Source organism: Eleutherodactylus coqui, chromosome 2 (genome assembly GCF_035609145.1).
Source record: "Eleutherodactylus coqui strain aEleCoq1 chromosome 2, aEleCoq1.hap1, whole genome shotgun sequence".
Lineage (NCBI taxonomy): Eukaryota > Metazoa > Chordata > Amphibia > Anura > Eleutherodactylidae > Eleutherodactylus > Eleutherodactylus coqui.
In genome coordinates, this window is record NC_089838.1 from 284969792 (window position 1) to 284995768 (window position 25977).

Genomic DNA, 25977 nt, shown 5'->3' on the forward strand with positions numbered 1-25977 from the left:
CACATCCAGCAGGGATGAAGACGGGCCGTAGGCCGTTATACATTTTAATAGCCCATTTTAATTTTTCTTGAGTGAAGCCAAAGGGGCACAGTGATCGGACCACCAATGCAGTCCCTTCATTTCAGTAGTCAGTGGGGGCCACAGCAGATGAACCATCACCCTGACAATAATACCTACTATCCAATACTGAACTTTTTAAAACTTGGAGGCCAAAATAATAAGCATACTAATAAAGATAATTAAGAAGTCTGTTAATCAGTAGCGTGTTCAACTGAGAAGATGTAACAGCTCTCAAGACGAAAGGAAATTGACACTCACGGGTTTCGGCCAGCACACTCGCTGTAGAGTTGAACGTCGTCATGATCTTCTGTGTTTCTTCTGGGCTTCCTAAGACATCCTAAAAAAGTACAGATTGTGTTAGATTGGAAGATTATTTCTGCTCTATGCCCTTCGTACGGGTCCTCGCTGTACTTCGCCTATAGAGAACGGAAGAGAAGGCACTAATGTCGCTTAGAGCGAGGTCTGCACACACCCGTGGTTTCTACTGAAACGGATGTCAGTAAAGCAGGAGCCACAATGAAAGCAGAAGCCACGTGACTCACGCTCTCTCTGCTGTGCAGCTACTACCGGTATCAATAATCATGGAGAAAAAGCACATGTGGTCATGTAAGTCATTGCATCATATAAGAGGAGCACTAAATCCATACCACAAAGCGGACTAAACTTCACAAATGAACATAGAATAGTTTTCAGGAACTTTTGGTGTGAGAATACACCCATCAGAGCAATCATGTCTCCACTATGCACAAAAGGAAGGGCGGATGTAATCAGTTCCTTAGACGTTTAACCACGCTGTTGGAACTGAAATGTCCTGCGCCGAAATAGGCACAATGCAGCGGGGCCGGATCAGCGACGACTGACACAAGACTGACGGGGTTCCCTCGAGTTCTTGCAGCACAGGGGGGACATAGCCACATGGACAGTGCTTCGGATCTGGTGAGCGAACATCTGAGGGTGCCAGGGAGTGTAGCAGTGCAGCAGGGGGAACATGGCCATAGGGAGAGCACTTTGGGGATCCGGTGAGCACACATCTGAGGGTGCTGGGGAGTGTAGCAGGCCAGCAGTGTAGCATACAGACCTTCCCCTGCAGCAAATCTTTATGGAACCCCAGCAGCTACTCTGAGAAAATCCTGCAGCCAATCAGGGACTGGGGGTGTCACCTGGCTGTCAAGCAGAATAAGCTTTCCGGTGGTGACATATTACAGTACCGACGAGCACTAAACATTGACAGTGTGCTCTGCGGCGGCCCAGAGCACACTGTGAGGACCGGCCTCAGTAGACGCGGCTCCCAGGAAAGAACAGTATGCGGGGCGTGCTGGGGAGACCTCAGTGACGCGGCTCCCGACACAGCACATTATGTAGGGTGCAGTTCGGCGATCTGTACAGAGTGGTCCCAGCAGCACCCCCAGTCTACAGCGCTATTTGGTGTATAGTGCTGCATAACCCCACCCCCATATGACCAAAGCTCTTCCCCGCCCTGCCGGGCCATGTAAAAATGGTCTTGCTTGAAGCCGGTCCCTGGAGGAAAAAAGGCTGGGGACCACTGCCTTAGAGAATAATGTCCCAAAATGTTCGATATGCAAACCTGTGATAGTAAATTAGGATTTGAGTTGACAGGGTTTACAATAATCCACAAAAAAAAAAAAAAGGATAATTATGCTTCAGAAAAAAAAGTTAAACTTGTTTTCATTTTGCTGAACTGTTGAAAAGTCATGGTTTCAGGTTTTTAAAACATGTTTACAATCTATGAACAACGACCTGCTTACTGTGCAAGTAGCCGGGCAAGCGGGAGATGGTGCAGACCCTCCTGCCTCCATTCACAGAGTGATTATTGCTGGGACGACTGTATAGAATGACCCTTAGGCTGCCTGCAGACGGCCCGGTCAGTTCCCCCTGCGAGAATTCTTGCAGCGGGATGTGGACCCGTGCCTCTGCAGAGACCTGCGGCTCACCTGCTCCCGGTGTCTTCCGTCTCCTGCTATGCGTTGGCTGCTGCCAAGCCGGCGCATACACAGAGTGGAGCCGGCCCGTCACTACTGACATTTCTGTGCGAGCCTCTGCGAGACCGTACAGAAATAGAACATGCCCTTTTTCCGCATGTGTTTTCACGTGGACAAATCGCGGCTGTGTGCCTAGGATTGCGTTTTGTAATGCAATCCTATGCAGGCGGGCACGGGCGGAAATTCTGCGGGAAATCCCGCTGCAGAATATCTGACCGTGTGCAGGGGCCTTAGTTGTTTCATATGTAATTACAAGGCAGTGTGTGGCATTTTTGAAATGTATGCAGAAAGCTGACAACTCCTTTAATGTCAATCTTAAACAGAATCTGAAGAAAGTAGTCAGTTCACCAAAACGATCCGGACAAGAGCTCAAAAATGATATGGAAGTTTGAAACTACAAGGGAAAATTTCATGCCCTTTCTTTCCCTCGGATCTTGTCACTTGGCACAAGTTCAGGACCATTAGGACAGTAGAGCTGTGATCTGTGACTACAGTTTATTTACAGTGTCTACAGAGTGACTAACGTAGTCTGAGACACACCCCGTTTGATCATTGGTTTAGGGAAACACCCCCCTGTCTCATAATTGTTTCAGGCAGCTCTGTCTTCTCTGATAGACTTGTATTATACACAGCAGCCAATCACAGGCTCAGCAGGAAGTCAGAACAGAAAGATGATTTCTATAAAGTACAACCCCCTTCTATGTCAGTAAAGAAACCTTCTTTCCTCTAGACTTAGAGGGCGCCCCCTTGTTACTGTCACAGTCCTGGTATAAATAGATGATGGGAGAGATCTCTGTATTGTCCACTGATATATTTATACAAAGTTATTAGGTCGCCCATCAGACGTGTATGCTAAACTAAATAATCCCAATTTTGATCACCTCTCTGGGTATTGTAGTCCGCCCATTCCATTTGTTACTTTAATTGCCCATCTTTATACCTACTCAAGCTCTGATATGTCCTTCTTGACTACCGGAGCCCAAAACTGTCCACGATATTCCATGTGTGGTCTGACTAGTGACTTGTAAAGAGGAAAAACAATGCTCTAGTCATGTGCCCCTAGACCTCTTTTGATGCACCCCATGATCCTGTCTGACACTGGTTGCTCCGCTTAAGCCCCATTTACACGCAAAGATGATCTCTCAAAATTCGTTCAAAAGATAGGGAAAACAACAGTTTGAGCAACCATTTTGCGTAAGCCAATTAGCAGTTTATTAGCTTCATTTGCATGTAAATGAGCCTCCCTGAACTGCAGGCAGAGAACAGCATGTGGCCTGTTATCTGCATACAGCCCCTTTGTTCTGCCTGAGACTGCAGCTAAATACAATGTTATCAGTGCTCCCGTGGAGAATCACAGAGTGCGGTCCCTGCTATCGACTGTCTGTCCGAAAAATGAATTTTAAGCTCAACTAAAAATCATCGTTCGGACAAAAAGTAAGCAACAATGGTAGCATTTACATGCAACGATTATCGCTCAAAAGACATTGTTTTAGCAACTCTTGAGCGATAATTATTGCGTGTAAATGGGCCTTTACAGTTAACTAAAACCTCCACGTCTTTTTCCATGTCAGGGTTCCCAGTGGTTTCCTATTTAGAGTGCATTGGTGACAAGTAGAGATGAGCGAACTTACTCGTTTAGGGCAATTACTCGATTGAGCATCGCTTTTTTCGAGTAACTGCCTACTCGGGCGAAAAGATTCGGGGGGCGGCGTGGTGGAGCAGGGGGTAGCAGTGGGGAACAGGGGGGAGCTCTCTCTTCCCCCCGCACCCCCCCACTCCCCTCTGCAACCCCCCACTCACCCCCGGCGCCCCCCAAATCTTTTCGCCCGAGTAGGCAGTTACTCGAAAAAAGCGATGCTCGACCGAGTAATCGCCCTAAACGAGTACGTTCGCTCATCTCTAGTGACAAGCATTTCCTCTGCCCATGTGTATAACCTTACATTTATCAGTGTTTGGCTTGTTTCACATGGCCGAGAAATTCACACGAGATGTGTGCGTTGCGAGACACACAAATATAAACCCCCTTGAGAAAGCAAGTGGTGAAACGCGCGTCGGGGCTCAGGAACGCACTCTACTGGTATACTTGTAGTCCCCCATGTTTTCTTCATGCATATTGTGATTGAATCATTACATATATAAAAGGACTGACTACTTCTATTATCTTTTATAACAATGTATTGTGTTGTTTAAATGTAATATTACCAGATTGTATGAGCCTGTTAGTATGGACACTGCATACTAGGTTTTTTACTTTCTTTGAGTAATCTTGAGTTCTAAAAAAATTTTATTTCCTATGCTCCTGTGTTGGATTTAGTGGTTTGGTGTAGCTTCCTATAGTTTAGTATTTTCGTAGATCTCCTATAAAAAAAAAAAACTCTCTTGAAGGACAAGTTGAGATTTATTATATTATGGTCACTTTTTCCCAACTGCCCCCCAATCTGCACCCCCATTATTCTGTCAGGTCTGTTGGTTAATATTAAGTCCAAAATGGCTGTCCCCCCTAGCTGGGTCCTGTACAAGTTGGGCAAGGTCATTATTTTTAGTAGTTAACAGAAAGTTGTTACCTCTATGAGATCCGCAGGTTTCGGATTCCCAGTTTATATCCGGCTAGTTAAAGTCCCCCATAGTAATTACCTCATTGTGATTTGTTGCTTCATCTATTTGCTTCTGCAATAGATTTTCAGTAGCTCTGCTATATTTGGTGGTCTATAGAAAACCCCTATGAGGATTTTGTAGTTGTTTTTCCTCCATGCATTTCTACCCATAGAGACTCCAGATGTTCATCTACGGCCCATAATGTGGGCTTTAAACAGGATTTTACACTGAGACAAACCTCTTCCCCTTTCCGGTTTGGCAATCTCTTCTGAACAGACTGTAACCCTGCAAGTTCACCACCCAGTCACAGCTTTCATCCAACCAGGTCTCTGTTATTCCCACTATGTCGTAGTTTTCCTCAGACATTATTTCAAGTTAATCTACTTTATTGTTCAGACTTCTAGCATTAGTCACCATACAGAAGGTTTGGGTTATTTTTTATATTCTGAGTATCCCTGCTAAGTGCTCTGTCAGTTCTAACTGTAATAACCCCTCCCACCACCCCGCCCCGCCCCCATTTCCATTACTTAGTCCTAGGTCACCGTCTAACCTCCCTATCTCTCTGGTTGCCCTCCCCCCCAGTCCCTAAACACTCCTCCAACCTCCTAGCCATCTTCTCCCCCAGCACAGCTGCACCCTCCCGATTGAGATGCAACCCTTTCCTACGGTAGAGCCTGCAGCCTACAGCAAACTCAGTCCAGTTCTCTAGGAACCCAAAGCCCTCCTTCCTACACCATTGCTGGAGCCACTCGTTTACTTATCTAATCTCCCACTGCCTTTCTGGTGTGGCACGTGGTACACATAACATTTCAGAAAATACCACTTTGGAGGTCCTTGCCCTAAGCTTACATCCTAGTTCCCTGAAATAATTTTTAAGGACCTTCCAGCTACCTCTAACTTTGTCATTGGTGCCAATGTGTACCATGACCACTGGTCCTCAACAGCCCCTTCCCAGTAATCTGTCAACCCGATCCACGATGTGTCAAACTCGAGTGCCAGGAAGGCAACACATGATTCAACAATCCCAATCTTTGTGGAAGATTGCCCTGTCTATCTCCCTAATAGAGTTTCCCCACTACCAGGACTTGTCTAGCCTGCCCTAGAAGGTATGTCGTGTTGCAGCAGTGCTAATCCTGTAATGGCATCTCCCTCATCTGCCAACTTTGCAAACTTCTTGGGGTGTGCCAGTTCAGGACTAGCCTCCTTGGATCTCTTCCCTTTACCCCTTCTGACACCCAGCTAGCTGCCTGCTCATCCTGCACCCCTATACTACCATCCACCCCCACAACTACCCCAGAGAGTGCCTACTCAGTGAGCAGCAAATTCCTTTCCATGTTGTCAATGGATCTCAGTGTTACAAGCTGCTCATTTAGATCCAGGATCTGGGCTTCCAAATGCACAACACGCTCACATCTCATACAGCAGTGGGCACCCTCGAATGGCTGGCTCCTACATGCACAAGATGTACACTGGACGGCATTGTCAATCACGGAGCACATTCTAAATTGGGATCGTACAGAAAGATTAGATGAAAGTAGAACATGCAAAAATTCAAACAGATAAACAATAATTAAAATACAAATGACTTTCCCAAAGTCCACGAATCCCAAGTCACACTTATGACACTGTCCAGTTATGTCAGGCTCGCTTAGGTGTGGGTTGATTATCTCTTACCTGCATTGCTTCTGCTCTTCCTCTGTTTGGAATGGAATGAATACTAAGAAACCTCCTATCTGTCACTGTAGTTTATGATATATGTGGAGGAACTGTGTAATTAGTATTTCCTCTATGCTATCAATAGTATCACAAGCAGAACCAGGTCTTTTTGTAAATCATGACATTATCAAGCCAGATATATACACAAGTCACAAACCTTCTGAGTACTGTGTTGTCGGTCAGGGACATGCCATTTCTTGGTCCTCGGGTTGGCGGACATTGCCCTCTTCTCCTCCCACTCATCCTCATATATCTGGAGCTCCTCCAGAGACTCTTCCCGTGTTATCTGATGCCATGCATCTGTTCTCGTACCTGATATTTTAATATCCCAAATGTTCTGTGCCGACAGCAGCTGGCTTCCCAGAGCCTCCGTCCGGTCACAAGGGGCAAGTTCATTTTCACAATTGCCCGCAGGAATACACTGCTGAGTACTTTGAAACACGGCATCTGAACTCATTGAGTTCCTAAACAAAGGATTATCACAAAATAAGCTCTCGTCTTCTACTTCCACTTCTGAATATGACGTATCATCACTTTCTTGGTCCTCTTCCAAAGTTGGAAGCTCCTCGTTCATTAAAGCTTCAACCTCAATGTGAGGTTTGGGTTCCAGCATTTTTCTTCTTGAAGGATAGTTCTCCGTATTATCAATCTCGTCTTGGAGATCCATCACACATAGTTGTGCCTGAAGTAAGCTAGCCAAAAAGACATCCTGAGCATGGTCGTTCTTAGACAATGAGTTGGCTTGGGCCTTCACGTTGGTGGGTTTATGTCTAGATGGTGCCTGAGGATCAAGTTGGACTTCCATGTGGGGTTTTGGATATGGCTGGTCTCTACAACAGTTCTCAACCTTAGTACCTGAAATGCAACCAAGATCTTTGGTCTCACCTTGATCTTTATAAGCATGTTTGTTCAGCAAGGGCCTCTCAGTTTTTGGGTCATTGTTCATCAACATGGGGCATTGATTGGCATCAGCTCCACATGTTGAAGTCAAGGTATCGGTTCCTATGTCAGGTCGAACATAATATATAGGTAAGAGGTCATCATCCACCGAAAGCTGCTGCTCTTCCATGTCACCCTGTTCATTTGTATTTAGGGGTTTCCAGTTTGGCAAACAAAATACGGATTCCTAGAGTCCAGCACTAGGAGAATTCAAGTCTTCAAAGAGAGTCCTTCACGTTAACATCTGACCTGGAAGACACGGGAATGAAAACAAACAATTAGGACAGGTTAATGGTTAATCTGGGATAGCAAAACCTCTGTTAGCTTAAACATGCAAGGGGCATACATAACGGCACAGATAGAGCTGGATGACAACCTTGTATCGGCAGCGTTACGGTAGATGCCCAAGATAACGGTAGAGCACAGTATTAGGAGTCTTCCCACAAGAGACAACTCAAGGACTTATAGCTCTCGCGTTCTCAAGCAGGAAACACTCCTAAAAAATGTCTGCGGCTGATTAATGATTTGCATAATGTGCCATTAGCTGCAGATAAGCGAGGAAATACGATAACAGAAAGTACTTCAAGAACCATGAAGAAAGTATTTGTTGGGCTTCCAGGCTGTAGAAATGTAACTAATAATTCACATTTTACAAAACTTACACAGGGAAAAGAAGACCTATGTACGGCCGATGCCACCGTCATGTTGGGGGAAAAGAGGTCTTATGGAAATCTGGGATACTGGAGGGAAAGAGTAAAACGTCTGACGTCAGAAGCAGCTCCGCGACCATGAACAAAAAACGTTTTGTAGCTAAGTTAGGATCTTGGCGGCAGGATGTTGTGTCAACGAACGAGGCCAGAGGAAAAAGCCTGAGAGGATGAAGTGCTTTGCAGAGAGAGAGAGAAAGAAAGTCAAGAGAAAGCTAGAGAGCGATAAAGAGACTCAAGATAGTGGAAGATAAAGAGATGAGAGAGAGAGAGACAGGCAGACTCAAGAGAAAGAGAGAAGAGAAAGACTGAAGTAAGAGAGAGATGGAGGGACTTTGAAGATCGAGATGGAAATGCTTAAGAGAGAGAAAGAGATGAGAGAAACCTTAAAGAGATACTGTAGGTAGAGCCACGAGAGACATAGATAGACTCGAGGGATAGAGATAAGGCTCATTTAGACACAACGATTATCACTTAAAAGATGTTGCTCACGCGACTTTTGAGCGATAATCGTTGGGTCATTTACAGCGCAAGATGAGCGATCACCTTGCGCTGCCAGCGGAGGATGCAGAAGACAAGCACGGTATCCCCACATGTCCTCTGCATCCTGCTGTTCCCCGCTCCGAGCACCTGGCTGTTATACAGCCGAGCGCTCCATGCTAGGTATGGAGAACAGAGCTGGACCGCTCTGTTCTTCATACTCAGCTGTCATCAGTGAGCGGGATACAGCTGAAACAACAGTATCCGCTGTATCCCGCTGTGAATCCCTGATAAGGCTCATCATCTTTTAGCACGCTGAAAGACAACGATGAGCGACGGCGTAACGAAAACTGTACGATATTAGTGTAGTTGCACACAACGATTATCGTTCAAAAGACGGCTATGTCTAAAGGGGCCTATAGAGACATAAAGAGAGGAGAGAGACTGAAGAGAAAGATGGAAAGACTTTGGAGAGATACAGATGCGAGAGAGAGATGATGAGATAGAGACAGAAAACACAGACTTTAGAGACACTCCAGTCCTGACCAAATACATTATACACACACCGCCATCTAGATTTGGCTTCAGTGCAGATGTTCCCCATATCAAGTAATCAGACCCCTTCCTTCGGTTGCCCATCTGCCGTGGAGAAGTGATAGTTGGTCCAGACGTCTATCTGCGCCCCCCCCCCCCTTTTTTTTTTTATCATCCCACCGCCGTGACCTCAGGAAGTTCTACTAAATGTGTCAGAGGAAATGCTCCATGTACAAGCCAGAAGGACATTATATGACACTCTCACTGGTACCAGAAATAATACTCCGCTCCGGAAACGTCCCAACACTGGCGGATGTACATAAAGCATCCCTCATCTGCTGACCGGTGATGATGAGTCGGTGTAGTGCCTGCAGATCGTGGACGTCCGGCTGTAGAGATGTATATCTGCCATAATGGGATACACATGCCACAATAATGCTGCCCCTGATTAAACAATAGGGATATGCAGTAACACACTTCGCACATCTCAAGTACCGTGTCTGCAAAGAGTCAATCTGTCTAGGAGACAGATGCCACGCGCCACGATATTCCCGGTGTGTAAAGAACAATCATGATTGATGCAGATTTCCAGCTGATTCCCTGTAAAATCCACTGCATTTTCCGCAGGGAGAACAGAGCCTTACAACGCTGTACTATCCATTGACGCAATGATAAAAACTGTATTATGAAGTAACCATACTTAAATGGGTTTTAAAACATGAGAAAAACAGAGCCGCTTTCTTCTACAAACAGCGCCACTCTAGTCTATAGGCTGCGCTTGGTATTGCAGCTTTGTCCCATTTATTTGAAATGGACATATGGGTATTGCAAAGACACCAAGACGTCATTCTGAAGCCGTTCCAGATGTCTATCGGAGTCTATCAAGTGTTTTTAGCTTAGGTGAAACACGTAATAGATAACACCCTTCAGCCCACATGACATACATGTACAATAGGTTTTCCTCTGCTGTAACATGTTGCTTCAGCACCCGCCCCGCATCACTGATGCACTTGCTAAACTGGATATTACTGATGGAAGGCCTGAGTCCTAGAGCTATGTTCCCGGGCTTGTCAAGGCAGACGTATTTTATAAGCTGTGGTGATGTGCGAGTTATTAACACCTACTTACTGCTGGAGGGGCCTCGTAACCGCGAATAGTCACCAAGCTGGCCTTATATTTAGAAGGAAAAAAAGAGTGATGCAGAGATTGTACAAGATTAGCAAAACATGGCAGCTTCCTTCCAAAAATAGCGCCACACCTGTCAATAGGTTATGTGAGGTATTGCAGCTCAAACTGATTCACTTCAATGTGCCTGAGATGCAATACTGGATACAAACCACAGACAGGCGAGCATCCAGAAATCACGGACACTCAGAGAGAGATGTGTTTTTCTAAAATATTATGCAAACAGTAGAAGTGACTTCCTTCCTACAGGGTATGACAGGATCTGGAGGTCCCTCACAGCGGAGGACCCTCCTCTCCAGCTCCAGGCTGTTAGATGAAGGTTCACTACTTCTGGATGGAAGACAGAACCCCGAGACAACACGTTCTTTCCACCTGGACGAACCCATCGATAGATTCCTAAGCCAAAAGGGGGTCTAGTAAGATATTTCTTGCCAGCTCTTCCCTCATCTTCTAGGAGAGCTGAAGGGGAAAGCATAACAAAGGACTAAGGAAAAGTATCTGTCCAGGGGCGTGACTATAGAGGGTGCAGGGGATGCGGTTGCACCCGGGCCCAGGAGCCTAAGGGGGCCCATAAGGCCTCTCTTCTCCATATAGGGAGCCCAGTACTATGAATAAAGCATTATAGTTGGGGGCCCCATTACAGGTTTTGCATTGGGGCCCAGAAGCTTCAAGTTATGGCTCTGTGCAGCATGGTTTAGGTATGGGTACGGGTACAGATAGAGGAGGGGCCCCAGCTCACATTTTGCATCAGGGCCCCTGAGCCTTTAGTTACGCCCCTGTATCTGTCCCTAACGGATGATCTCGAGAAAAGAACGGTTTAACCCGATAGTGAACAAATTAGTCAGTGCCCCCCCAGAGGAGAGAAATCTTACTGTAAACTTCGAGATTTAGAGACCATTCCTGCTGATTCAAGGTGTGATGCTTGAGAAAGTCTACATCCCTATTCTCTGAGCCCTTTAGGGTATGATCACACAGCAGAATATGACAAGTGGATTCTGCCTCTAAACCGCGGATAAGCAGCATATCTCTGCATGGGTTTTGCCACATATTTAGACCTTGTGAATGGCCCAAATCCATGTAATTTCCAATGCAAATTCTGCATGAATCTGCGTTAAGAAGTGACAGGTCACTTCTTTTTTCCCGCGACATGGATTTTCAATCAGTGTGGGAAACGTTCATGTCGTGAAGACAGGGAGGCAGATTCCCATTGAAAGAAATGGGATGCGGACTTGGCCAATATCCCCCGTATGAACATACCCTTAGAGCAGGGGTCCCCAACTCCAGTCCTCAGGGACCACCAACAGGTCATGTTTTCAGGATATCCTATAGTAAGAACACCTGTGGCAATGTCTGAGGCACTGACAATAATTACATCACCTGTGTAACACTGAGGAAATCCTGAAAACATGACCTGTTGGCGGTCCCTGAGGACTGGAGTTGGGGAACCCTGCCTTAGAGGACTTTCACACACATTGGAATATTCTGCACCAAAATACACGTATCTAAGGCAGAATTCACATCTGCGCTGAAGATTCCGCTTTCCTGCTCTGTTTGGGGGAACATGCTGCTCTTTTTAGCGCTTGTGTATTATGGAATTCCAACATGCTAATGTGATCAGAAGTGCATAAGACAATGTAATTGATTGCAAGTTACCGCGTATCACACGGGTGTACAGAGCCTGGTAAACATACAGCTGTGTGAGCCCCGCCTAGGGTTGCTCTCACACAGCCCACTTTTTACCGCAATTATCTAACAGCGGTACAACGCAGTTGAAATTTCATGGGGCCTCGCAGACCAGCGCTTGATCGCAGCGTTTCTATCGCTGCGTCTACTCCATTTTCATGCATTTTACTGCTTTTTAACGCATCAGCTATCATAGTGATAGGGTGTGTTAAAAGAACACTGCCAACGGCATTCAAAAATACTGCGCGAAATGGCAGTAACCCGCCGCCGTTTCAGACGTGGCGGTTTCTGAAAGCATGTGTGCGGGCAGCCTGAGGCACATACAGATGGGGATACTCCTGCACACTGCTGATATAGGATAGGAGGATAATCCAAAAGGAAGGTCCTGCCAATCTGGCTAATAAACGGCTCACCAATCAAGTTCCTTTTACCCTCTCCAGCCAGACCCTCGGCCCTCCTACAACGTGGCAGCAGCATTGGCTACCTTCCTCTTTTATCTCTTGCTGGTTTGGTTGGGCAGAGGAAGGTGTGAATGTACAGTTCATTTATAGACGCCGACCACAAAAGCCGTCCTACCCAGTCTACTCATTTCCGTTGAGCAGCAAAACCTCAGCTTTCTTCACTTCGTAGGTCTTTGGTGTAAATGTAAACCCCCACATTACCACAATGTACAGGTGTAGCAAGACCGGAAGCTGACGCTCTATATGTCCCCATTACTAAAGTCTCAGAAGGGGAACTGCTGGGAGATGTAGTTCAACAGGAAAGAAAATGTCTAATAAGCCTATAGAATTCTCATTCCAGCAAATTAAACAGATTAAAAGGGTTGTCCCACTTCTAATCCTGGTGACCTATCCTCATAATAGCTTCATCAGTAGCCGATTGGCGGGATTCCCAGGAAGTAGCTGCCTCCTGAGAATGCCGACGATCAGCTGTTTGACAGGGCTGGAGTTCTAATGTACCAAGCTGGCAGACAGCTCCGTACATTGTGCAGTAGTCTGGCGTGGTATTGCAGGCTGAATTCCATTCCTTTCAATGTGCCTCACCTTGCAATACCACTCCAGACCACTGCACAATGTACGGAGCTCTCTGCTTCTGGCAACAAAGCAGCTCCGTATACTATAGAACACTGGCCTTGACAAATAGCTGATCAGCGAGGTTCCTGGGAGGCAGATCCCATTGATCAGCTGTAAATTACCTATTCTGACAATAGGTAACCAATATTAACCCCTTTAGTGCTCTGCGGGTAATACTATAAGGCCGTGTGCAGATTTGCATTCTGCAGAGTGGGCTTGTTGCTAAGTAGGTGTGCGATCAGGCTTCTTCAGCTCTCCTATGCGCTAGACAACTTTCCCTGATCCCCCATATATGACACCCCTGTTCCCCAACTCGATTTGCCAGACCATTCCAGTTCTCAGATATATCAGACCACCCTTGCCCAGTTCTCCCCTATATTCAATCTTTGCCTAGGTCTCCTTTAACTACAGTACTCTGTCTTTCCGTGGGCCAAGCCAACTGTTCCTCAGCTTTCATAGAGCCAATTAAAGGGATTTTGTCAGCAGTTCTGCCACATGCAAAAGTGCATGCATAGCTACATGGAGATGGGTAGCACAAAGTCATCAAATGGAACCCATTATCATGTTTGGGCCCGTATACTATATTATGGGGCTCAAAGGTGAGGGAACGGGAAGTCTGGGGAGCTGTGTTTCATACTCACTGAGCTCCCCGTTCCAGTGCTGTATCCCCACAAAGTTGACTCTTTCTACACGGGCATTTTCCATTCCACTATATGGGAGATGCGCACTCGGAAAGGGTCAAGTTGCTGGTGCGTACCAACTTCGCGAGGACACAGCATTGGAACTCTGTGCCCAATTAATATGAAATACAGCTCCCCGGATTTCCCGTTCCCTTACTTTTGAGCCCCATAATGTAGTTCATAGGGCTCAAACGTGAAGACAAAGCTGATAGTATCTGTAATAGTGAGAAATTGAACTTTAATCCCCCGATACATGCCAGGCCAAGTGCCCTGCCGGTGGGACGTCTTCCTCGAGTCCAATGAGCTGCTTCACAGCTCTGATTGCCCAACGAGGAGACCACTACAGCTGTCAATCACCGCGGTGGACAGAGAGAGCACTAGAGGAAGGTGTTCTGCCCACACAGCACGTGCGCTCAGTGCGCACCAGGAATTACAAAGTTACATTTTTTGTTGATGCAACAACTTTAATAAAGGTGTGATAACTCTTTGCTCCTTGGTCCCTATGTAGAGTTTTCCCTCATGGGTCTCAGCGCAGGCCCCAACTGTCTTTTCTCCATTTCACCTACATGAGAGAGCCCTGACTGGGCAACTCATTCCACCTCGTTAATGATTAGAGATGAGTGAGTATACTCACTAAGGCACATTACTCGAGTGAGTAGTGCCTTAGCCGAGTATCTCCCCACTCATCTCTAAAGATTCAGGGGGGCGGCGGCGGGGGAGATCTCTCTCTCCCTCTCTCATCCCGCAACTCACCTGTCACCCGCGCCGGCCCCCGAATCTTTAGAGACGAGCGGGGAGATACTCAGCTAAGGCACTACTCACTCCAGTAATGTGCCTTAGCGAGTATACTCGCTCATCTCTATTAATGATCATTTTGCAAGTTCATCTATAGAAACCATGTCATGACCTAGCCCCCCCCAGGAAGAACCAAGGGCCACAAAGTTCATCCTAACTAGTCAGATATTGCAGCCAACCCTGGTGCATGGGCGCTCAGCCTAACCACCCCTGCGGGTCCCTTGTTGCAGGGAAGACTTATGAGCCTACTGCCTCAACTCCCCTTCCCAGACCATCGCGACAGACAACAGCAGGCTGGTCTGAGATAGGATCTTGGTGTGTGGTACATGAAACGGCCGTGGGAAACTGTAGGATCACTATTTTCAAGATTTCTATCCCACATGCTATGGCAGAGAGGGAAAAAGGCAAGGGGGCTTTCAGGAGAAATGCTGCAGAATGAAGGCCCACTATGGCTCTCAATGCGATGCTCAGCCCCTTCCCCTCCGATGTGCCCCTGAGAGAGAGCCTAGAATAGGCATCTCGTTAATGATACTTCCTAAGGTTCACCTACAGAAACCTTGTTACAACTTGTACTTCCTCTAGATAGGCTATGTGCACCACTTTTTTTTTTCTTTTATCCAATGTGTTTTTAGGAATGAAGACTTTTTTGCTATTGTTTTTCAAAAATGTCTGATTGTTTGATTTCTATGGTTGCATTGTTTTTCAAGGTACTACAGACTAGAGGACTGAAATCTTAGCAAATTCTGTCAGTCAGCATAAATGGGCTGTTCCCCCTCCTCCCCAGCCTGCTCCTCTGCTGTGAATGAACATTTACTGCCTTTGCACTGAGCTATTAAAGAGGGCTGTATGACAATGTTAGGGCATGGTAGAAGAGATTAAGAAGATAGATAGCAGAGAAACCTACTATTACAGAGGGCTGTAATTCATTCAGACAGGATCAGAGATAGCTGTGTAGTACTGAGTGGGCGTGGTTATGCTACACAGCCTCTGAAAGTGGTGATGGAAGGGAGAGTTGGGCTTATGCAAATTCATGAGAAAGATCAGCTGATCAGTGTTGAGAATGCCCCCAGCCAGAAACGTGAATGTAGGGGAGCCTGTAAACCAAGTATGAGGCTTTCTAAATGCACAAGAAGGAAATCTCAATTTAAAAAAACAGATAAGTGCATCATTTTTTTCTGCAGGAATGTAGTAAGACATCTGTATTGAAGGTTTTGAAAGCCCTTAAGTAAGGATATTGAAGAAAAACAGCTTACCTAAGGAAAATTCAGCACCAACAGGGACGAAGGCTTCAAATCCTGGATCAGTACTATGGCAAGTGCTAACCTCTGAAGACAACAAGTGCATCCAGACTTGTACTATGCACTACCACACTGACCACAGCCAGGGGAGAAGAAGGTCTTGTCCTGTGCTCTTATGGGTTATATTTGCCTTGCACTAAAATACATTCTAGTATCTGGCAAAAAGAAACTGTGACATCTTACAGGAGCCAGTAGAAAGCAAATATCTCTAGGGGTAAAGAGGATCTGATGACATACATATCATCTGTCAGCGGTCAGCTATGTAAGAGGAAATCAGCTCACCTCCAGAAGAAGTGCATCATCATTCAGCGCACATGACTCTGCCAGGTACAGGAAACGTATGCAGTTATAAAGGGAACAGCCTTTCGCTGACTTCATGTTTCCACATTCAGCATAGTGCTGCCTGTCAGACTACTAAAACCTCAGTGATTCATACTGCCCGTCACAGGGTGGAATGAGGTCCCGAAGGTACATTTTTACATTTCTACAGAGGAAATTGGTGCAAGCCTAGAGGAGTTTATCAAAGGATTTAACAGAGAACGCTTAAAATAAGGCTATGCCCAAGTTTTCACAAAAAAAAGGGGCCGAGTTAGGTACAAGGAGAATACATAGTCACTCTTGGTTCAATAAACTTTGTATAAATTAACAATAAAGGTTATAAGAAACTGTAATATACATCTCCACTTATCAGACCATTTCCTCCTTCTATCTCCCTCAAACGGTTTACTCACTCGAAAAAAAACTCTTAAAATTAATCTTGGTAGACAAAACAGTTCACTTAGTGATCAGATTACCTGCTGCCTATACTAGCCTACAGAGAAGAGAGAAGGGGGGGGAAGCAAAGACACACACAGATACTGCTGCAGATAATAGTAAGTGCTTTACCCTCGCACACTACTGGATTCACATCTACACTGTTCAGTACTGCTGTATATTGCTGCTGCTGCTTTTCTGTATATGAAAGTCAGAAACGCAACTTGAAGCTGTTGGTCCTAATCCAAAATCTGTAACCGGGCCCCTGCCCCTCAACTATAATGCATCCTTTATATAGTGCAGGTCTTCTTATATTGGGAAAAGAGTGCTTTTGGGCCCCCTTAGACTCCAGGGCCCAGGTGCCACTCTACCAACTGCAGTGGCACCTAGGCCCTAGAGATAGTAATAGATATGCTAATAGAGATAGTAATAGGGGAGCAGGATCTCCTTTCCTATGTGTGCAGTGTACAGGAGACATCCTAGCAGCTAGTTCACACCTACTAGCTCAGAGAAAAACGGGAATTAGAAATGGAATCTGCCGAGGGGAAACTAATAGCAAAATGCAGACTAGGCCATATGTACAGTGGTTGTCTTCATGAGACGATCTCTTTAGCTGAACTGCTAGGTTTTAGAAGCTGGAGTAACTTGGGAAACGGTGAAGAGCAGCAGTGGGTATTCTTCCGCAGTTGTCGGCAGAGTATGGGAGCATTTACAGACACTAGTCAGAAAAAGAAGATCCAATATAGCCAATATATAGGACTGCAAGCCTGAAAGCTATAAAGAGTAACTCCAGTTACAGACGAACACCAAAGTTACTTTACATTGCAATACAATAATGTAGTCTGAAGGCCCATTAATACACAATGATTATCACTCAAAATTTGTCTAAAAGCCTTCTTTTGAGCGATAACATTGTGCCTATAGGTGCCCACCTTTCAGTTTTCTGCCGAACAACTGATTTCAGTTCTTCTTGAAAACCATCCTTATGCAGATCAGATCACCATAAGCAGGATTGCACGCAGAGCGCAGCGCTGATTACAGCTGATAACAGCTGATAACATTGTATCAGCTGTCAGATCAAAGCAAAAGTAATCAAGGAACAGTGTGGTCTGTCCCCCAAATACAGTTCCCAGCGGCTCACACGCTGCTTCTTGGTAGTAATAGGCATTAGTGCTAAGTAGTTTATGCACAATGATCGCTCAAGAGCCATCTTTTGAGCGATCATCTTTGCATTGTAAATGCACTTTAATTCATTATCAGTCCCACTAACACAGCCAGGCCCCAGGGCTCCATGCTGACAATCAGCAAATCAGTAAGCTGCAAAACTTTTTTGTTTTAACAGCTTATTGTTCACTAATTATCATAGCAATTACCTATATCTGTCCCTGGACTACAAGCCTTCCCATATGGTTTCCATTCATAACACTTATGTAATTGCTCTTTGAGCAACTCCTTAAAAGGGTTGTCCAGTTTTAAACTACTGATGACCCCTCAGCAGGATAGGTTACCAATAGTAGATTGACAGGAGTATGTAGCCAGGGACCCCCGCCAATCAGCTGTTTGCAAAGCCTGTGTGCTTGTGCACTGAGATGACTTCTGCAGAAGTGGCCAGGCTTGGTATTGCAGGCATTAAAGTGAATGGGAACTTGGCTTGCAATACCAAGTCTGGCCACTGCAATGGGGATGGAGCTGCCTGCTTCATCTGTAGTTTATAACTGGACAGACCCTTTAATATACTTGGCCCAGTGCTGCAGGAACAGCATTATAGTTTATCCTCCTGCATGGAGTTTTCTCCGGGTCCTCCTGTTTCCTCCCTCCCACACTCCAAAAACGAATAGGTGAGCTTATACTGTGATCCCCAGTGGGGACATCAAGTGATGTACAGCGCTGCGGAGTATGCGCTATATAAGTGGGTGAGATAATACATTATGGCATACAATGATAGCGATGCATAATGTTGCAATATACATAAGTTCAACAGGACTGCAGCGTTTTCATCATACGGCAACTTCTTGCTTCTCTCAGCTGGGGGGAATAAATGCATGGAAGTCTCCTCCTGCCCTCCCGACGCGGGACACCCAGCGGTCAGATGGCGCATATCACGGACTATCACACATTTTTTTAAAAACCTACATTTTACATCAAAATCTGGAAATGTTTTTATTGTATCGCTAGTGAATCTGGGGACGCAGAAGAGGAAAGGAATCAGACAAATATGCACCCCATTCTTTTGAATGGTGTCATGAACATGAGCAACTTTTTTCCCGCATCACGTAGTGGCGCGGGTAATAAATCGCGGCGTGTCTTGTCTTTGGGCATTCGCTCAAAACACCTATCGCATGCCAGGTGCATGGAAGTGCGATGCAAGGTTTACTCATTAAAAACAATGGGAAACACTCCGCGATGCTCTGCCATGGCTAAAAGCTGCAGCAGAGGGTCGCTACTTTCCTGAAGTGATGTAAGGCGGTTTTAACACAAAAACGCCTCGCATCCGTAGAGACATTGCACATTGGCGAGCGTGATATCGCCCATGTGAAATTAGCCCTAAGGCGATATCATAAGGCTTCTGCCTCATTGGGGTCTTTTTGCCTTCTTCTGGATCAACAAGGAGGTAGAGGGGGGGGGGGGAGGGGGGGTGGACAGGCTGAACTGGATGGACATTGTCTTTTTTCAGCCTAACATACCATGTTACTCCAAGAGCTTTGGAGCCGTCAGCCCTTGGCAGCGTTTGCTGCTTGTCCGTAGCCGTTACCAACTAATACTGTGTTTAGATGGAATGATATCACTGAGAAAATTGCTCAAATGAGCAAAACTGAATGATAATCATTGAATTTAAACGCCAGCCAATGACGAACGAGTTCATCCGTCATAAAGATCAGCGCAGGCTCGGGCACTGCATGGTATTGTTCCATCCTCCCTATTTACATATTTCCCAGAGGAGCATGCATGGCCTTATAAGTCTCCTCACATACTTTTTAACTGCTCTCCCTAAGGAGAAACGATACCCTTCCCAACCAACATAGGAATGTGAAACACTGAACGAGAAGCAAGCGAGAACAGCATGATTCTCAACAATAATTCTGCAGTCTAAACACTCTGCCCAAGCGCGGACGAGCTGCAAACGAGAATCGGGCACATCTTGATTCGGCTGGATTAAAGCCCCCTGCTTCCGCAATCAGAGGGAGGATGGGTTGTCAGTAGGGATGACCGAGTATACTCGCTAAAGCACTACTCACTCGAGTAATGTGCTTTAGCCGAGTATCTCCCTGCTTGTCCCTAAATAGACATGAGCGAACGTACTCGGATAAGCACTACTCGTCCGAGTAATGTGCCTTATCCGAGTACCGCTGTACTCGTCTTGAAAGATTCGGGACGCGCTGCGGAGCGGGGAGCTGCAGGGGAGAGCTGGGAGGAACGGAGGGGAGATCTTTCTCTCCTTCTCTCCCGCCCGCTCTGCCCCGCTCCCCGCTGCGACTCACCTGTCAGCAGCGGCGCTCCCCGAATCTTTCAAGACGAGTACAGCGATACTCGGATAAGGCACATTACTCGGACGAGTAGTGCTTATCCGAGTACGTTCGCTCATCTCTATCCCTAAAGATTCGGGAGCCGCCGTGGCTGACAGGTGAGTCGCAGCGGGGAGCGGGGGGGGGGGGGGGAGAGAGAGAGATCTCCCCTCCGTTCCTACCCGCTCTCCCCCGCAGCTCCGTGCCGGCTCCCGAATCTTCAGGGACGAGCAGAGAGAGATACTCGGCTAAAGCACACTACTCGAGTGAGTAGTGCTTTAGTGAGTATACGCGCTCATCCCTAGTTGTCAGCTGTCAGTCACAGTTGATAGCCTGGAGAAGGCAGGAGGGGTTTCTAACCCCTTCTGCCTTCTCCTTTCCTAAGTACACAGCGCTCAAAGCCTACGCAAGCCGGGGGTCACGTGACCAACCAGGATCCCCTGGCACAGCATAACTACAGGGTCCTTGCAGACCCTGATCAGGTCTGCCAGTGACTGTTGTCACTACAGGGGATGTTTTCCCTGTAACTGGGGCTCCTATGGATGCCCCAACTACAGTGGAATAATGTCAAATAAAAAAAAATAAAAAACATGTGAATGTCCCCCAGAGGTCTTATATGATGTCATGGGGGATATAGATAGTAAAAACATAATTACATAAATAAGTAAAACAAAATTACAGAATAAAATAAAAATATATACATAAAAAATAAAATAACCCAAACCAAAACCGTTGCCGTATGCGCCTTGTAATCCAAAACCATACCTGTTATATATCAAAATGTTCGAAACAAAACAAGGAACCAATTCCTATGCTTTATTTTAGCGTAAATATACTAATTTTAAAAAAATACCTATAAATGTTTACAAATTTTTTTTTTAGCTTTTTACCCCCAATAAAACAAACAAAAACACTGAAAAAAAAGTCAGTGAAAAAGGTATTAAAAAAATAGCCCTATATGTCACGGAAAAAAAACCAGCAAAAATAATTTTGGTAGTTGAAGGAGAAAAAAAAAAAAAAGAGAAAGAAAAGAAAATAGGGCAGTTAAACCACCACATGGGTAAAATCCCTGAAAAGTGTCTGGTCCTTAAGGTACAAAACAGTCTGGTCCTTAAGGGGTTCAAAAAAAAAAAAAAAAAAAGATTAATTGAATTTGGACGATAATCGCTCTGAGCAAACAAGCACAACGATCAAACGATGAACGAAAATTTGTTGACTTATTGTTAATTTAAAAATCCATCGTTGGCTCGTTCGCTAATCGTTCGCTTTAACCCCTGATGGTTCAGTCGCTCTGATAGAACTGAACGGTCCTGTACAAAAACAATAATTTATCTGCGTGTTTAAACTGAACGCACGAGCAAACTGCGACATCTGAACGCACCCCAAGACTCGTTAAGGCTGCATTAACCCCCGCTCCATCCACAGAGGCTCTTTAGGGGTTGCCTCTGGATCTCATGCCCTTCTTACTTCCAGACCTGCTCCTTCTCTACACCCAGAGGTGTCCTCCTACCTCACAAGTCTCTTCTCCGCTGTTCCCCGGTCCGTCACCCTTCGCTGGAAGCTCCAGTCATCCAAAATATGCAAACTGCAGAGTTGAGACGGGCTTGAACAGCTGAGATACAGGTGCTGTGCAGCGGCTGCCGGGGGCTGAGAGCTCAGCTCCCAGCAGTCTTGTGGGCAGGAAGCGAGCAGACAGCCTGCTGTTCTTGGCAGGCTCGCACCCGGGCTGAACACAATGTTAAAGGGGTGAAAGGGGAAGTGGCATTTCTTTCAATTGGATTTCCAGGATAATATGAGGCCTGCGAGGTAAATGTGCGGAGTTTAATGTCGGCTAGTTCCAAAAAAACCTTTACAACCACCAACACCCCTGGAGCAAAGCGAAACACATCAACACGGAGAAAAACATATATTTTTTAAATGATTCGATGAGCAGATACATTTATATTAATAAAAAGGATATTCCATTACAGTCTGTATTGTAACTCAGAGCTGCACTCACAATTCTGCAGACTTCAGAGCTGAAACCTCCCAGTAGTTACTCCTGGCTTAAAGGGGGTTTTCCACGCAAACACTATTGCTAACCTATCCTCAGGTGATATTTAGTGGATCGGCTGGGGTCTGTCATTCGGGACCCCAGCCGATTTACTGATTGTATGCTTGCCGTCAGCACCACAATAAACACGAGAGGGAGTGAAAGCTCTAAATTCTGTTTAGTGGCTGCAACTGTAAATGCAGACGCAGCTCTCATTAAAATCAATTACAGCTGTGCCTGCAATTACAGGCGCCGGCCACTACACAGAGTTTGGAGCAATCTGCTCTGCTCCAAAACCTGTGTATTGGGGCTCTGACCGCGAGCGTCTGATCAGCTCATTGGCCGAGGATGGGTCATCAATAGTTTTTCTGAGGAAAACCCTTTTAAACTGTTACTCCTTGGTATGTCACAAGGTTGGGTATGATGTGGGCATGGGAGCCAACACTGCTGACGCCCACTGAAAACAGGCATGAACGGAGCCAGCTCCGACTGCAACTGTTTGACAGCTTACATGTGCAGCGAATGCTGACCTTGGCATATAATCCATTGGTTGGGGAGGGATCCGGACTCCGCATCGGCCAACCAGCAACGTGATCATGGGGTGCTAATGGTTGTCACAGTAGCCCAGGGCCTAGTGGAGGCTTCCAGACTGACGTGTATTTAAGCCTATTAAGCTCTGCCTATGGCAGGGCTTAATAGCTGAACAGTAGAAGTTCAATATACTGCAATACTGAAGTATTGTAGTACATTGCAGAAAAAAAAAAAAAAATTAAAAGGAGTGCAAGGACATTTCTGATTCGAGAATCGTAAGTTCAGGTCCGACTGATGGGGGTCTGACCACTGTGACTTCCATAGATCGTGAGAGCGGTGTACCCCGAAGCCCTTAGTGAATGGGGAGATAGCTGTGTGATGCGATCGGCTATCTCCATAAGCAGTGGATGCAGTGTCATGTATAGGCACTGCTGCTCCATTCACTAGGAGTGTTTAGGTACCACTATGCTATGCTTATCCATGCTAAGGAATAACGAGTTGTGTGTTCAAACTCGATAGCCCGGCGTGCGGTTTACACCCATGTCCTTTTGATGTGATGTTTTTCCCATGGATAATGAGAATAGTGCCCCAGTGAATGCAGACCACCTCTCCATTCACGTCTATGACACTGAAGGAGATGAGCGCAAACAGCCATCTCTATAGACAGTGAAGCAGTGTCAGGTATAGGCACTGCTGCTCCATTCACTAGGGGGGGTTTAGGCGAGCCCTTCTCATGATCCCAGGGGGGCCTAGTGGTCGGACAACCGGCTATCAGACACCTATTCCATGGGCAGGTGATACATGTCTTTACAGTAAAATCTTACTGAGGTGATTTGCATTCTGGGAAGTAAACTCCTTACGAGAATTCCAACCCCCCCCCCCCCCCCCCACTTGCATTAAAGGATCTTGGCTGAGCCTGTCCAATGTCTGTCAGCAGGCAAGCTGTAAGTCCAAATCAGTGGGAGATAAGTCATGTATTTACAAAGTTGCTCAACTTCATATTCCAAGCAGATCTTATCTATATGTCAGCCGTGTTGAAAGGTAACCACGTAATTTCCATATAAACAAGAGGTTGCGTCCGCGCGGGCCGGAGGAGCTGCACATCTGACGACGTCTGAACAGAAAACGTGGTTCAAAAGTCTTCAGTGGCGGCTTTTCCTGCGGGTAGTCCACAGCGAAGACACTGCATGTAATTCAGATTTAGGGGACATTCATAGGTAGCGGACATCCCATTGACAAGTACCAAACACATCAAGTTATTTATGTGATTCAGGCCGGCTTCACACAGGTGTATTCACGAGCGCAATACGAAGAGAACAGAACCCATTGAGGTCATTGGGTTGGTACAGGTTTCCCAACTTCGCGTGTCCATTTATCGCACGCGCAAAAAAACAGAACCTGCTCTATTTTAGTTGCATTTCTGCCCCAAGGAAGGTGTGCACGCACAAGCACATGCAGTATGCAAGGAGATACATGAAACACTGCGCAATTTAGTAAAAAGAAGAACACATCAGGAGCTCATTAGGCTAAATATCCATTTAAATCCGAGCGTGTTCATCTGCTGCACGCAAAAAAGCCTCGTATGTAGCGCTAATACGGTGTGCGCAAAAATGCATCCGCTCGTATGAAGGAGCCCTTACATGTATTCTGGCGAGCCTCAGAAGCCGCTGATACAGAGGACCCGCCAGCTACCAATCTGTCCTCCTGTTCTGGCGCCGCTCATCTTCAGGGATGTTCACACAGCCGGGTTTTGCCACCGGTTCGCTACGGAATCCACATCTCATTACTTTCAATGGGAATCCGCGCCATCGTCTATACAACACAGATATTTTCTGCATGCAGATTTCAAATCCATGTGTGGAAAAAAAAAAAAAAAGTGACGTGTGCGCCATATCAGGGCGGGATCCACACCGGGGGCTGCATGCAGATCTGCGCACTGAAAAATGCTAAATCCAAATGCAGATCCGTAACCAAACATTCGTACAACCGCAGCAGAAATCTGCAGCTCAGCAATGCTTCTTGGTGGAATCTACGCGGATAAAGTGTTCATATTTTGGCGCGTGCATTTCGGTTGCGCAAAACAAAGAAAAAAAAATTCTATTTTTCTGCGTATTTTGCGCACTAAAGGTCCCCATAGAAATCAGTACGCAAGGAGGTGCGTGAAACACCATAACTCCATAGTAGTCTATGGGAGCCGCCGAAGCTGTGCCGTCAAAACATAGAACAGGTCGTTTTTTTTAACTGAGAGAAATCTCAGCCATGGGTTCATTTAGTTGCACTTTTTTGACGCACTTACCCTGTTTCCCTGAAAATAAGACATACCCTGAAAATAAGACATAGCATGATTTTCCAGAATTTTTGAGGATGCAAAATGATTTTTCAGGCTTTTTGAGGATGCTTGAAATATAAGCCGTACTCCAAAATTAAGCCCTGCTAACAGTTAATTTAAAAAGTCCATTTAAATAGTGTCCAGGCAGCTATACATGTAAAAAAGTTAAACCTTTTTGAACAAAAATTAATATAAGACACTGTCTTATTTTCGGGGGAAACATGGTATTTAGCATCAAAATGACGCTCGTGTTAAAGACGCCTTATAGCTCAAAAAAGCTGCGCTAAGGTGTCTGCAATTGCGCATATGTCTTTGTGAAGCCGCATTACATTGTGCTATTCCTCTGCTATTCCTCCTGGAAATATATGAATCAACTGGGTGCTACCAAAATGTTCAATGACACCGGCCAACAGACGAAAGATCTTTCTAGGAACGTCCTTACAATAAAAGATCATTCGTGGACGAAAAAAATAAAAACTTTCCTCCGAACGAGAGATCTTTTGTCCTACTGCCGGATGAAAATTTAAAATGTAGCCGACTTCTTTGTAGCTGATGGAGGTCGGCTGTAACAATTATCCGTTGTTAAAGTTCACCTGACAAAAGATCGTTTTGGTTGAAAAACATCCGTTTTGATCAACTCTAACGTGTATGGGCAGGTTAACGGATTCATACAATTCCAACAGGAATAACTGATGATCAAAACACTGCAGCGACCTAAGAAAAGACACTGCAGAATGGTTATTTTATTAAAGCAGACTCACTTCAATGCGTCTATTACAGAACGAGAAATGATCCCCGCTAATCAGTATGGCATCCGTTACTGCAAAACATCCAGCAGAACGGTAAAAATAGTAGCAAACGTTCAAAGGGAAGAACCCCAATTGTCAGTAACGTCTTCACAATCAGGCATTGATGCCGATGATGAATAGTCCTCCCAGCAGTCGCATGGAGACTATAGATACATCGGAGGACTGCGTTACATGCAACAGCTGGGGCCGGGCTCTATACAGTCGCGCCTTTGTTCATGCCCAGCGCCGACTCCGCACGATTGTGGAAGTAGTTATTGTGGGATTCTGTCCAGAAA

The 25977-nt window shown here is 45.8% G+C and overlaps 1 protein-coding gene across 2 annotated transcripts in view; it reads right to left on the minus strand.

Moving 5' to 3' along the window:
• LOC136612645 (PH and SEC7 domain-containing protein 1-like) overlaps positions 1-25977 on the minus strand; it is a 57203-nt gene that overhangs the window by 26023 nt on the left and 5203 nt on the right. For both annotated transcript variants that reach the window (XM_066593128.1, XM_066593129.1), the window contains exons 2-3: positions 6529-7559; positions 319-397 (exon numbers count right to left, since the gene is read on the minus strand). In XM_066593128.1, the coding sequence (XP_066449225.1) occupies positions 319-397; positions 6529-7440 (991 nt within the window). In that variant the 5' untranslated portion in view covers positions 7441-7559. The remainder of the gene's footprint in view (positions 1-318; positions 398-6528; positions 7560-25977) is intronic.